Source organism: Gossypium raimondii, chromosome 4, assembly GCF_025698545.1.
Source record: "Gossypium raimondii isolate GPD5lz chromosome 4, ASM2569854v1, whole genome shotgun sequence".
NCBI lineage: Eukaryota > Viridiplantae > Streptophyta > Magnoliopsida > Malvales > Malvaceae > Gossypium > Gossypium raimondii.
In genome coordinates, this window is record NC_068568.1 from 35,991,718 (window position 1) to 36,005,338 (window position 13,621).

The 13,621-nt window shown below is 32.1% G+C and overlaps 2 protein-coding genes across 2 annotated transcripts; one reads left to right on the plus strand and one right to left on the minus strand.

The window, feature by feature from the left end:
• The first annotated feature begins 5,824 nt into the window (after positions 1 to 5,824).
• Positions 5,825 to 8,651, plus strand: LOC105780515 (pentatricopeptide repeat-containing protein At1g71210, mitochondrial). Its single transcript, XM_012604898.2, has one exon. The coding sequence runs from the start codon at positions 5,930 to 5,932 to the stop codon at positions 8,540 to 8,542; it is 2,613 nt and encodes an 870-aa protein (XP_012460352.1). The 5' UTR covers positions 5,825 to 5,929; the 3' UTR covers positions 8,543 to 8,651.
• Positions 8,652 to 9,463: 812 nt separating this feature from the next.
• Positions 9,464 to 11,606, minus strand: LOC105778971 (uncharacterized). The gene is made up of 5 exons (XM_052629247.1): positions 11,064 to 11,606; positions 10,897 to 10,978; positions 10,540 to 10,635; positions 10,214 to 10,330; positions 9,464 to 9,489 (listed from the first exon to the last, which is right to left on the minus strand). Exons 1-5 carry the CDS (start codon positions 11,604 to 11,606, stop codon positions 9,464 to 9,466), a joined length of 864 nt encoding a protein of 287 aa, XP_052485207.1.
• Positions 11,607 to 13,621: the final 2,015 nt, after the last annotated feature.

Here is a 13,621-nt window from a genome sequence, read left to right on the forward strand (position 1 = left end):
GAATATTCCATCCTTATATGAATTAATTCATAGTGGTATTCATTGATGATATCTTGATTTACTTAGTCAAAAGTTGAGCATGATAAACATTTGAAAATCGTATTACAAATGTTATGATAGACTAATTCTTTGGGAAGCTCAGTAAGTGCGTGTTCTGGTTATCTAAAGTGGAATTTTTGGGACACATATTTTTAGCCGAGGGAATTCGCGTTGACCCGAAAAAGATTAAATTTTTCCTTTAGTGGAAAGCACCAAAAAATGTATCAGAGATTCAAAGATTTCTTTGTTTAGTTGGCTATTATAAGAGATTTGTGAACAAGTTTTCCAAAATTGCCTTACTGATGTTGAAGCTTTTGCAAAAGAATGTGTCATTTGTATGGACTAATCAATGTCAAGAAAGCTTTGAAAAGTTAAAAGTTATGTTGACGGAAGCACTGATCTTAACCTTGCTTGGGTTAGGGAAAGAATTCGTGGTGTACAATGATGTCTCGTTGAATGGTTTGGGTTGTGTGCTGATACAGGATGGTAATGTGATTGTGTATGCATCTCGATAGTTAAAACCGTATAAATGCAATTACCCTACGCATGATTTATAGTTAGTTGCTATTGTGTTTGCTTTACTGATTAAATGACAGAGGTTTAAATTGAACCTATAGGTTCTGTATATTTTGTCAAAATAAGGTAAAAGTTTGATTATGCATTGGTGTGTTTAAAATTGCAGGTTTGTGTACATAGAAATTGCAGAAACAGTATGTAATATCGTGACGTCAAATGTATGTTGTCGTATCAATAGTTTGACTTTAGGTCACAGTGTGACGAGAAATCCCGTCATTATGACGAGGCCAAGTCAGTATGTCACTTCGCGACCAGGAACTCTCTACGTCACGACGTCGACCATGTAATTTGAAATTTTGACAATTTAGTCCTAATTTAATTATGAGATAACATTAAAGCCTTTATAAGCTTATAAAAAACTAGATAGTGTTTATTTATCACATTGTTTATTTATAATATTTGTATTTGAGTGCTAAATAGCTTGAATTGTGCTTATTTTGATCGTAGTTGCTTTGCAATGAATGTGACACATTGTAGCTCGGACCCATAATTGGGTCGGGTATAAGGTGTTACAAGAATATTGACTTGGTAGATTAGAGTGATACAAAGGCCCTCTTGAAAATGCTAAAGAGGAAAAATACAAATATGAAGCCTTTTGAGTTATTAGTAGGGCTACCACCTATGAGAGAGATAGGTTGTGTATTAGAATTTTAGGGAAAAGTAGTGATACAAACTGGACAGCTGAATCAAGTAAATGTTATGAGCAAGGTACTTCTCAAACACTTTCCTAGTGTTTTACATTTTGACTTACTGTTGGCTTGGGAAAGACATAGGGGCTCTTTCAGAGTTCTGAAGCGAGTAAGTAGAGGGGCTTACAAACCAGAGATAGCAACAATACTCAAGGTTAACCTGATGTTCAATGTGAGTGTGCCAAAGTCTTTTTGTGTGAATCAAGAGGATCCCGAGTGAGGCAAGTCACAATGGGGGCAAGTAAGCGTGCGATCTCTTATAATTGAGATGTACAATAGAGGAATACAGTTAGAGTTAGGTGACAATAGAGACATAAGCCAAGGCAAATGTTTCTAGGAGAGGAACTACCTGATAGAGAGATTAGTTGGGAATTAGCCAATGAATCGAGACCGTTCCGAGACAAGTTAATCCAATTTCATTCCGAGGACCCGATGAAGGCGTCGTGAGAATGGGTGGAGGAGAATGTCACGGGCCGTGGATCAAAGCCCGTGACCATTACACAAAACATCTCACGAAGGTCAACTAATCAAATGAGGCTCATTTAACCTGCTTGAACTGGCCTGACTCGTGGATTATATAGAAAAGTCCATCTACTTGAAGCCTTGGTGGCCTAGTGAAACATTCCAGTAAAATTGAAGTTACTAGGGTAATTATTGTAAATCCTAAGGGATAAATATGTATAAAGTTTAAATCCCTTAGGACTCTCATTTTGTAGATATACCCAAATCTTAACTGCCTATGTAACTTAATCTGTACCATTGGATGAGGGAGCTCAACCACAAATAGAAGCCTTCCCTCTCATTTGAAATCACTCAATTGTAAACCTTCAAAACAATAGAATACTTTTGAGAGCATTTACTCAAATTCTATTCAATTCAAGCCCCTTCGCGTTGTCGAGTTGTCATTTTGCTGTGCCTTAGAAAATTTCTATTATGTGGCTCTTCTATTCTATTTTTCTATGCCTTAAAGAATTTCTGCGAGAGTTCTCAGTTTTTTAGAGTAAGGCTTACTTAGGCGAATTTGAATCCAAGAAATCGTCTAAGACCATACGATTTGCTAGACTAAAATTCTAGGCCCCTGGCACATACGCATGCAATATAATTTCTTTTTAGTTTAATATATTAGTGATGATGTTTTCTTTATATTTTAAGATGTCACATTTATATCAAGTTTAATATGTTAATACATTCCATGTTAAATAGATTTTTAGTATGTTTATTTCTCTATTTATATTATTTTTATATATTTTAATTTCTATATCATATTTATACCATTAATGTCATTACATAAAATTGTCAAATATAATCAACATACCATCCATGCAAGTTAATGAGATATTAGTATTGATGATTAAAGTGGGAGTTCTTGTGTCTTTGAGCACCTAGATTTGATTTTCAATTTGTTTGATTATGATTATGATAATCATTCTAGTTGTAACTATATTTGTAATTTAAAAAATCATTTTATCTAATATTAGTGATTTTTATTTAATATTATTTTATTTACTTGATCTTTTGATTTAGTTAATATTACTTTAATTTTTTTATTTTGTGATCTAATATTGGTTAACTTTGAATTAAACATATGTATTCTACCACAAAATGTTATAATATTCTTTAATAAACTCGATTTTTACAATATTATTTGAAGCAATTTAAATTTGATTAAAAATAAAAGCGAATTCAATTTTCTTTAAAAATATTAATGTGATTTTTATATAAAAAATTCAACTTCAATTTTTAATGAATTCTACATATTTAAGGAATTACATAAATCAATATATTATATATATGATAAATCTAATTATTTTGTATGTAATATTATATATGTATATATATTTAATATAAGAGGGTAGAGAAGTTATATATGCAACAAGTGGCATATTTATGTTTTTCTGTTTTTTTAAACATTCAAATCTCTAAAAGTTAACTCGATAAATTATTTTTATATATTCGAACTAATAATAAAATTTTAAAACAGTTAGATTGTGTAGAATGTACTAAATTTATTTTTTTCAATATTTATTTATTTAATATTATGTTTATACAAATCATCCCATAAAGAAGGAAACAAAACCTATTACTATAGGTTTTATTATAGAAATATAGTAAATTAGATAATTATTAAGGCAAATTAAAAAGTGTAGTCATAATATGATTGCAAGAAAGATTAGTGTAATTATATATATACTCAAGACATACGAAGGATTGGTTTTGAAGTTTGATGACAGCCTTTAAATGGTAGTCCAAAATTCAAATATTATTATCAATACGTTCATATATATTATTACCTATTTTAAATATATTAAAATTTTATCAATACATTCATACATAAAACGGTTTAAATTTATTTATAATATCAATAATAAAATATAAAATAATTGTAACATATCTAAATTGATACATACAATTAAATCCGTGCATCGTCAAATAAGAAAACTAATATATAAATATAAAATGGTGTATAGTATTAATTCTTTACAAAAATTAAATCAAATCAAAATCAAATATATAAAATTATACAAAATCAAATAACTTTAAATATTGTACCATTGTTGATATATAGATGCCAACAACCTCTTTGTCTAGTGGCTTATGTTGCTGTACATTCGATTAAAAAAGATCGAAATAAATTCGAATTTCGAGTTAATCGAATTGAGTTATTTAAGTTATTCGATTTTTTCGAGTCAACTCGAATAAGTATTTCGGGTTTCGAGTTGAGTTGAGTTGAATTTTACAATCTGAATAACTCGAATAATTTAAATAACAAACTGATCTCACTCTCGACAAAAATTACAAAAAAGATTCAAAATAGTTTTAAAATAAATTTTAAAATTCAAAAATTTATAAAAAAAACCCAAAGTTTATATATATTTTTTAAAAATTATAAAAATTTTAAAAAAATCTAAAGAATATATGAAAAAAGCTAAAAATTTAACACTTTTCTAGGGCTATATACATTCTCATTATGAGAAGGGGTCATTTGAGCGTATCTAAATAGATACTATGTTTACATATGGATCCCTACATCATTATATTCCATTTAGGATTAGGAATGGGCGTAACCGAGTCTTCTTTTTACATATCTCTCGTTATTTGGGACCTTATTCACCTCTTTTCTTTTTTCTTCTTCTATTGAATCAAGAAATAAATAGGTTTGATTGTCCATCTTTTTAATATAATCTATATAGATATCCTCCGGATACTTCAAATCGAAGTAATTGGATGTTCGACTCAGGCCTATATGACATGACCAATCAATAGGAATACTCCAAGACTCCATATTTGTCATATATTTCATACATCACACTAGATAGATATCATATTCATGGAATACGATTCACTTTCAAGATGCCTTGGTGGTGAAATGGTAGACACGCGAGCGAGACTCAAAATCTCTTGCTAAAGAGCGTGGAGGTTCGAGTCCTCTTTAAGGCATAATATTGAGAATGCTCGTTGAATTGGAATAAGTTCAGCAGCGGATCACGAGATCTTGGTGATCTTCTCTATCTAATGAATGGGGAGTCCGCTTTGAAATCATTCGCCCCGCACCCACCCCCGAGTATATGCTTCAATAGGAATCACACACACAAGGGTAGATTGATACAATATAAACTTTTGGTAAAATGCCCCCGAGTAACCCAGCGGATAAAGTACATTACATAGTCCATTTTAGGGATTGGCGAATTACCCATTCCGTGACTTTGGCACTGGACGTTCCAAAAATGGGTATTATCGGGTCGGGTGAATTCAATAATAGACGCCTGGTGGCATTCCAACTTTCATTCTCCTTTTAAGACCTATCCGAAAGAGAGTCATGTACTTCTTGGTCTTGAATATCTGAATAGGGTGAACCGTCCCATGGATATCTTTGCTTCAGAACAAAAGAATTAGAACAGAATTAGACTCGGCCAACTGGAATGTGTATTATCCATATATTATCCATATAGGGGATCCTCCAATTGAAAAGATCCATCGACCTGAGATAAATTTTATTTAGCTATTCAATTAAACCAATGATTTGTTATTGGAGCAGACAGCAACAACCATTTCATCCAACATGCGTATTTTTGATTTTCCAGTGGATTTACATCTTTCATTGTGGAAATTTTTTGATGTAGTGAGAAATAGCTCTGGTTGTTCGCTGATCAAGAATTCTTGTTTAGGCAGTTCATACCATCCATACATAGTGTTTTGTTCTAAGATTTCAATTCTTCCATGATTTAGCAGTAGTATATTGCTTCATGGAGCTAAGGCCTAAAATATGGAAGAGATAAGTGTTTCCACAACTCTACCACCTAGTCAACTTCGTTCCAATTAATCACTATTTTAATAAATTATTAATAATTCAAATTTAGTATATTAAAATATAATATTATTTTTGGAATATATATAATTTCAATTAATTATACTAAAATAAAACAATTTGATTGAGAGTGAGACTCCTGTCAATTCCATCCAACACTAGGATTAGGATATTTAAGATTTATCCCTTGTAATATTATCGTACAAATCTACAACTCAATAGTTGTCTCCTTTCAGCTTATGGGAGTTGGGGGTGGGGGATTGGATTCAGAGATTAAAAGAGACGAATCCATTCCCTGTGAGTGAAGAAAGAAAAGATAATGATAAAGCTTTTAGGTTCAATTAAGCATGTAGCTAAATCCGCTCAGTTGAAAAATCGTAATGGTAATTCATCTTCCTACTCTTGTTTGTTTCTCCCACCATCTCCCACCAACTCTTCATCGGTGCATCTCAGCGCCAAGGATGTTGTGGCATCCTTAAAAGACTGGTTCAAGTGCCCAGACACACCTCTACTCGACCGCATCTTCACCATCCTCAGCTCCCAGGACGATGCTTCTTCCAGGCATGCCACTGACCTTGCTCTCTCCCACCTCAATCTCCATCTCTCCGAGACCTTTGTCCTCCAGGTCCTCTCTTACGGCCGCTCCTCCTCCCAAGATGTTCTCTCCTGCCTCAAGTTCTTCGACTGGGCGGGCCGCCAGCCGGGATTCAACCACACCCGAGCCACCTTCTTTACACTCTTCAAGATTCTCTCGAAGGCCAAGTTCATGCCCTTGATGCTTGACATCTTGCAGGATTTTATGGAGCATAGGCGCATTCACAATGTCAGATTTCACGACACTTTGGTTTGGGGTTACGCCCTCGCTGGGAAACCTGAGATGGCACTCCAGCTGTTCGGCAGAATGCGATTTCAGGGTCTTGACTTGGATACCTTCGCCTACCATGTGCTTTTGAATGCTCTTGTAGAGGAGAGTTGTTTTGACGCCGCTGACATGATTGCTAAGCAGATCTCAATGAGGGGTCTTGAGAATGACATCACCCACTCCATCCTGGTCAAGTGCTGGTGCAAGCAGAACAAGTTCAAGGAGGCGGAGGCCTATTTGCGTCGTTTGGCGGAGAGCAGGAAGCCTGTTGATGGGCATTCCGTGAGTATTATGGTGAATGCGCTTTGCAAGGGCAACAGATTCAAGCATGCGGCTACCTTGTTGGAGGAGTTTACGGAGCTTAATGTGCCAATGGAACATGCTTATGGAATCTGGCTTCAAAACGTTGTTCAAAGTGGGAGGTTAAACTGGTCCTTGGAGTTTATCAATAGTAGGAGGCTATTATACAGGAATGTTCCCCGCCTGTTTCAGTACAATGTTTTGGTGTTGAAACTATTAAGCGAGTACCGACTGAATGATGTTTATGAATTGTTAATTGAAATGGAGAAAGATGGGATTTCGCCTGATAAGGTCACCATGAATGCCATTTTGTGTTTCTTTTGCAAGGTTGGGATAGTGGATGTTGCCATTGAGTTGTATAACTCCAGGTCAGAGCTCAGACTCTCTCTTAATAGCACAACCTATAGTTCTTTGATCAATGATTTATGTTGGAATGGAGTTATTGATGAAGCTTATCGTGTGTTAAGAAATTCAATTCGTGAAGGTTACTTCCCCAGTAAAAACACCTTCACGCATGTCGCGGTTGCCTTGTGCAGAGAGGCAAAATTTGACATGATAAAGGAACTGGTAATTTTCTCTCTTGAGCGAAAAGTTAAGCCCCGCTATGCCATATGTGACCCATTTATTGTGGCTTTGTGTAAAGCAAATAGGATTGAAGATGCGTATTTATTACATGGTGAAGTTTGTAGAATAAATAAAGATATTGCACGTGAAACTTACTTTCACTTGATTCATAGTTTTTGCCGGTCGAATAGAGGAGATATTGCTGCAACACTTTTATTTGAAATGCAGGAGAAGGGTCATAAACCAACTAGAACATTGTTCAGATCTGTTATCTGTTCCTTGTGTGATATGGAAAGTCCGGAAAACCAGTTCTTTAAAATGTTGGAGATGCAGTTATCTCATTTTGAGCCAGAAGCTCGTATTTTTAACTTTTTCATCTCCGGAGCTGGTTATGCCAAAAAGCCTGAACTAGCTAGAGAAGTCTTTGAGATGATGCAAAGAAGTGGGATTAAGCCTGGTCTGAGGTCTGACATCAGTATGTTGGTTAGTTACCTACAGAATAACAGAATTTCTGATGCTCTAAACTTCTTTAATGACATACGTCAGAGAAGAAAGATAGGGAGAAAACTATATAGTTCCATGATAGTTGGTCTTTGTAAAGCTGATCAGGCAGACTATGCACTGAGTTTCATGAAGGAAATGAAGGGTAATAATGTATATCCAAGCATGGAATGCTATGAGCTTCTTATAAAGCTGCTGTGTTCGAAGAAAAGCTACTGGTTGGCTGTAAAATTGGTTAATGAGTTGGAGAATTCAAGGGGCTATATTACACCTTTTATCGGTAATGTACTTTTGTTACATTCTTTAAAGACAAATCAGTTGTACGAGGCTTGGGTTCAATTCAAGGAAGGGGAAGATGAAACATCAGATGTTTCGATGCTTGGGCGAGTAATTGGAATATTTTCTGGTTGTATCAAAGCAAGCATAGATATTGAGAGGGCGGAGGAAATTATTGCAAAATGCTTCCCACTTGATGTCTACACATACAATACATTGTTGAAGAAAGTAAGTAAAAGCAAAGTGGAGGAAGCTTTTGAGGTGTATGATTGGATATGCGAAAAGGGTTATGAGCCAAATAGATGGACTTATGACATCATAATACATGGTCTTCTCAAGAAAGGTATGAGAGTTGAAGCTCAAAGATGGTTGAAAGAAATGTCTGAGAAAGGTTTTGATTTAACAGACCGAACCAAAATGTTACTCTAACTTCTTTTTTTCTTTTTTCAACTTTGTAGAGAAATGAATATATCCGAAGTTATTTGATTGACTAATTTGGGTTGATCCAATGCATCAAGTAATAAAGTTTTTCAACGTATGCCTGGTTTGGTTTGGTTTGGTTTTTAGCGTAATAGTTAAGCATAAAACAAAGAATAATTACGATTAATAAGTAAAATAAGAACTTTTTCAAATCAAGTAAATATGTTTTGTTAAAATAAATTCTGAAAGTGGGTATATATTATCAATAACTTGTATAAAAAAGTAGTATTTCTTATTTAGAAAGAGAAAACTATATTCATAATTTTGTACCTACATTAAAAATGTTGTTAATTAACCTAATATTTAGACATTTACATGATAATAGATTTTAAACATTGAATGCAATATTGCGTTAATGACGTTAAAATTTAATATATATTGAAGCTGAAATGATTTACTTTGTATAACCAATCAAAGTTTAGAGATATTATTTTCCTTCATCTTTGGTATCTAACTTTGAAAATTTATTTTAAAATATTGTTATAACTTTATTAAAGTCTGTTATCATATAATGTAATAATGTGTCATGTTATAAAATGTGAAAATTATATATTTACATAAGTAATTTAATTGACAACAATGTAAAATTATTACAATTAACTTAAAAATTATTTTACTTTTTTATCCCACTGTGACTAATTATTCTTGAGGAAAGTGAATATTCAATCAATTAACAGGTTATAACAAAAATTATTTTGTTTTAATATTATGTCATAAGTTACAAAAATAATTATAATATATGTTTTATGAATTAATTTAGTATACAACAATGGTTAAAAGTATTTTTTTGGGATAATTTTGTGCATTCCGTCCCCACCAAAAATAGTGTCCTGTTACCATATTATACTCCTTCCTCCATGTACAATAAACCTATACAATGTCTCTAAATCCCCATGCTATACACAGATGGTCATTCGTGTTAATTCTCACCCCAATTAGTCTCAGGGCCAGTTCTTCATTGCTTTTGAAAAGTGCTTTTGAGAAGTGTTTTTAAAATATTTGAGTGTTTGATATTGCTGTCAAAAAGTACTTTTGAAGAATAAAATGTCCATTTTAGACATGATATTATAAAGGAACAAATATATATTTAAATAATGTTCAAATTAGTTAATATTATGATATTTTAGCAAAAATATAAAAATTATTTATTATAACTTATTGTTAATATTTTAATATATAATATTAATTTTAAATATTTCTAAGTAATTAATATTAATTATTTATTAAATTTAATTAGAATATATAAACTATATTTAAATATTTAAATATAATAATTAAGTATTTGTAATTAGATATTGACACAATTGTATTATTATAAAAATTATTTTTATTTTTATTTTTAATTAATGCTTTTAACACATTTGTATTATTTTATTTTAAAATGTATTTGAATATATAACTCATATTACATATTAACATAACATAGAAAACATAAACCTAACAAATTAAAATATTACATATATTTGGATTAAAGTTTTAAAAGGGATAATATTTATATACCAAATATAAATACTAAAAATTTTACAATAGCATTTACAATTTAAAGTGAATTCATTAAACTAGAAGCTATATCATCTTTTGTTAATTCCATTTCAAAACCACTTGAATTGTTTGATTCACCTTCATCATCACCATCATCATCGTCGTTGTCATCATCATCACTTTCTTGACCATGCGTATTTTCTGAATCAATAATATTCTCATATGCCCAGTTAATATCTTCGTATTCCATAAAATCTGCATCATTTCGACCGACATGTTTTCGAATAAAATTGTGTATCGTCATTGTAGCAACAACGATCATCGTTTACTTTTCAAAACTATAACTTGACATATCCCTTAAAATGGCCCATTTTTTTTCAAAACACCAAAAGTTCGTTCAATCACACTACGTAATGATGAATGTGAATGATTGAATATCTCTTCTTTACTAGATACCGGTCTACCTCTACGGAAGTCAGGTAAATGATATTGCTGACCTCTATATGGTCCAAGATAACCTTTCATTTGAGGATATCCAGAATCAACAAGATAATATTTTCCTACAAGTCATAATATAACAAACAATTAATTCAAGAATTTTTTTTATAAAAATTATCAATTAAAGAACTTATACTTTATTATTTAAAAAATCACATATAAAAAATATCTAACCATTTGGTGGGTGCGGAAATTTGTATTTCGGACTCGAATTGCATCAAGAAATATTCTAGTGTCATGTGCCGATCCTTCCCATCCAGCCATGACAAAGGTGAAACACATATTAAAATCACATACTACCATAACATTTTGAGTCGGGATACCTTTTCTTCCAATATAGGGAATTTGTTCATTTGGTAGAAGAATAGCGGCAATGTGAGTACCATCAATTGCACCTATGCAATCCTGAACAAATAATCATATTACTCTAGTGCATATTTTTAGTCAACCAAATATATTAAAATATAATAATATAAAATTAAATTTTAACCTTAAAATGCGGCATATATCTAGAATCATTACGTATTTGTTCGGGTATTGAGCTAAAAAAAGGATCTTCAGGTGCAATTAGATCAGTGGCCATCATTGAAACTTTCTCAAGCACAATTGCAAAGTTTTGACTTATTGTTGATCCAGATCTTTGGAATCTTTCTCGACATTGGGAAACTTTTGCGCCAGTGCCCAAGATGTATAAAAAAATTCCCAACATTTCACTAGAAGATATGTTTCTTGAAGTTTTCAAGTTGTATCTTGTCTCCAAAACTTTCAACAAACTTGTGAATACCATTTTAGACATCCTAAAATTAATCATACAACGTGATTCATGACCGTCAAGGATCTCTCGGATCCATGTCTCACCTGACTGTTTTGAATCCATGCATGGTTGCCTCAATATATACTTCTCGTAATATAATTGCACGGAAGAATATGCAACAACAAATAATCGGTTAAAACATTCCATGCGTTGTAAAATCTCTTTCTTTTCCCTTTTATCATCACTTTCATCACCGCTGTAATTCTCAACTATACTCATCACTTGTGAATAAATTTTATATCCAAAATCATATATAAACAACTATTGATAAAACTAATTTAGTATAAATAAGTAGAACATAAATTCAATATCCAAAGACCAAACATAAACAACTATTAATAAAACTAGATTATACATAAATAAGGAGAACATAAATTCAATATCCAAAAACCAAACATAAATAACTATTGATAAAACTAGTTTAACATTGTTGTTTAATCACATAATAGATATCTCTGAACCCTAGAAGATTAGAAAATTTTCAACTATCCTCCATTTCCGACTTAAGCCACAAAGCTCTAATCTTGGGATTAATTGATAAAAACATAATTCGCTTGTCCTTATTGAGCAATAATTTAAGTGCGAAAAAGTATAGCGAACTAGCTTCTGAAACTTCTTCCGACATGCTGTCAAGCACTTTGACTGCTTGTGGAATACCATATGGATCCATAACAGGAGTCAAACTAGATGTGGCTTGACTCATATTGTCAGCTGCATTGCATAATTTTTCTTTCTTCCAGTTTTAAAACGTGAACTTGATATCTCAGGGTTTTTTCTTTTTTGATCGTTTCCATCAATTTGAACATCATTTGAAATGTGAACATCATTTGAAATTTTCTTCTTCATTCTTTTCAGGTATTTCATTGTTAACATTCTCAAAAAAATCACTCCAGAGTGTACCAGAAGAAGGTGCCCATGCTTTATCACCTGTTGCAACTATCCCCATGAACATTTGGTCCAACTTCCCTTCGAATTCGAGATCAATGTCCGATGTTCTAAATTTTTGAGCTTCAGGCACAACCTACATATAAAATAATAGTTTAATAACAGTAATTATCAATAACCTCATAAATAAGAAAAAAAATATTCAGAATTATTAATGTACCTGTAGCCTACTCTCCCACCAATCATCCGATGCATCAACGGTTCTTTTTATAAGATTCCACCCTAGACCAGTATCTTCGCCTTTAAGTTTCTTCCAAGCTTTCCATTCTTTTTTTAGGGCATCCCACCTATTTTTAAGTTGTCTTTGTGAAAAACCCTTGCCCGTTTCTTTCTCAAAGTTGGTCATTATTTTCAACCATCCATCTTTTGTGAAATGAGTACCAGACCTATTGCCTTTCAATATCTCTTTAATATAAATATCACAAAATATTTTTGTCAATCTCTTATCCCACATTGCTTTCACTTTTCCACCACTAACTTCAACCGCCGAAGTACTCATCTATTGTGTAAACGAACAGATTCGTTTCAACCAGTAAAGCAATCAAGAAAATCAAATGTCACATAAGTATATTTGTTTACATGTGTATCAAAATATTTTCCTGTAATATTAATTTTACTAAAAAATAGACCCGACAGTAAATGTTATATGTCTTTATTATATTCCCAATGTCCAATGAAACTTCAAAAATTAGCCTAACAACAATAACATTGCTAGCTCCCATTGTCTATAGAGGTAAAGTTCATTTCTTTAGGAAAAAAGATCAATAGAATTTTGCAAATTGATACATCAATGTTAACTACATCCAACTATTCAGAATCCAAGGCAGAAGCAATGAAAGAAACGTAATAAGCTCACAAACCTGGGATTTACTTTGTCAAGTCCAAGAACCAAGGAATTCCAGAATAGGTTGATTGAGAATAAGCTGAAAATAGTCAAGGGGAAATAAATTAAACCAAATCAATCATTTACAAAAGATATTTTACTAACTACTAATTTTATCAATAAATTCACTCAAAAATCCATTCTCATCCATAGAACAAAGAATTTATAATTGAAAAACCTAAAGTGTACTTGGAGACAAATGCAACTATTGATATTTATGGAAAATTGAAAACGTCAAATAAATAAATCAAATGAGTTCACTCATATATACTAATTTATATAGTACATTTATTTCATGAAATCAATTGGTAGAAAGGAAACAAAGCAGGGCAGTGCATGGAAACAACTTAAGGATAAAGCATAAAATAAAAGCATACTGTGATTTACAATATTTTCATTCAGTCAT

Bases quoted from the DNA above. Each gene is read 5' to 3' on its own strand.
- LOC105780515 (XM_012604898.2), top strand. From the start codon at position 5,930: ATGATAAAGCTTTTAGGTTCAATTAAGCATGTAGCTAAATCCGCTCAG.
- LOC105778971 (XM_052629247.1), bottom strand. From the start codon at position 11,606: ATGAGTATAGTTGAGAATTACAGCGGTGATGAAAGTGATGATAAAAGG. The intron at 10,979-11,063 runs GTTAAAATTTAA...TTATTTGTTCAG, and splicing joins GATATATGCCGCATTTTAAG to GATTGCATAGGTGCAATTGA. The intron at 10,331-10,539 runs GTAGACCGGTAT...GAAATGATGCAG, and splicing joins TTTACCTGACTTCCGTAGAG to ATTTTATGGAATACGAAGAT.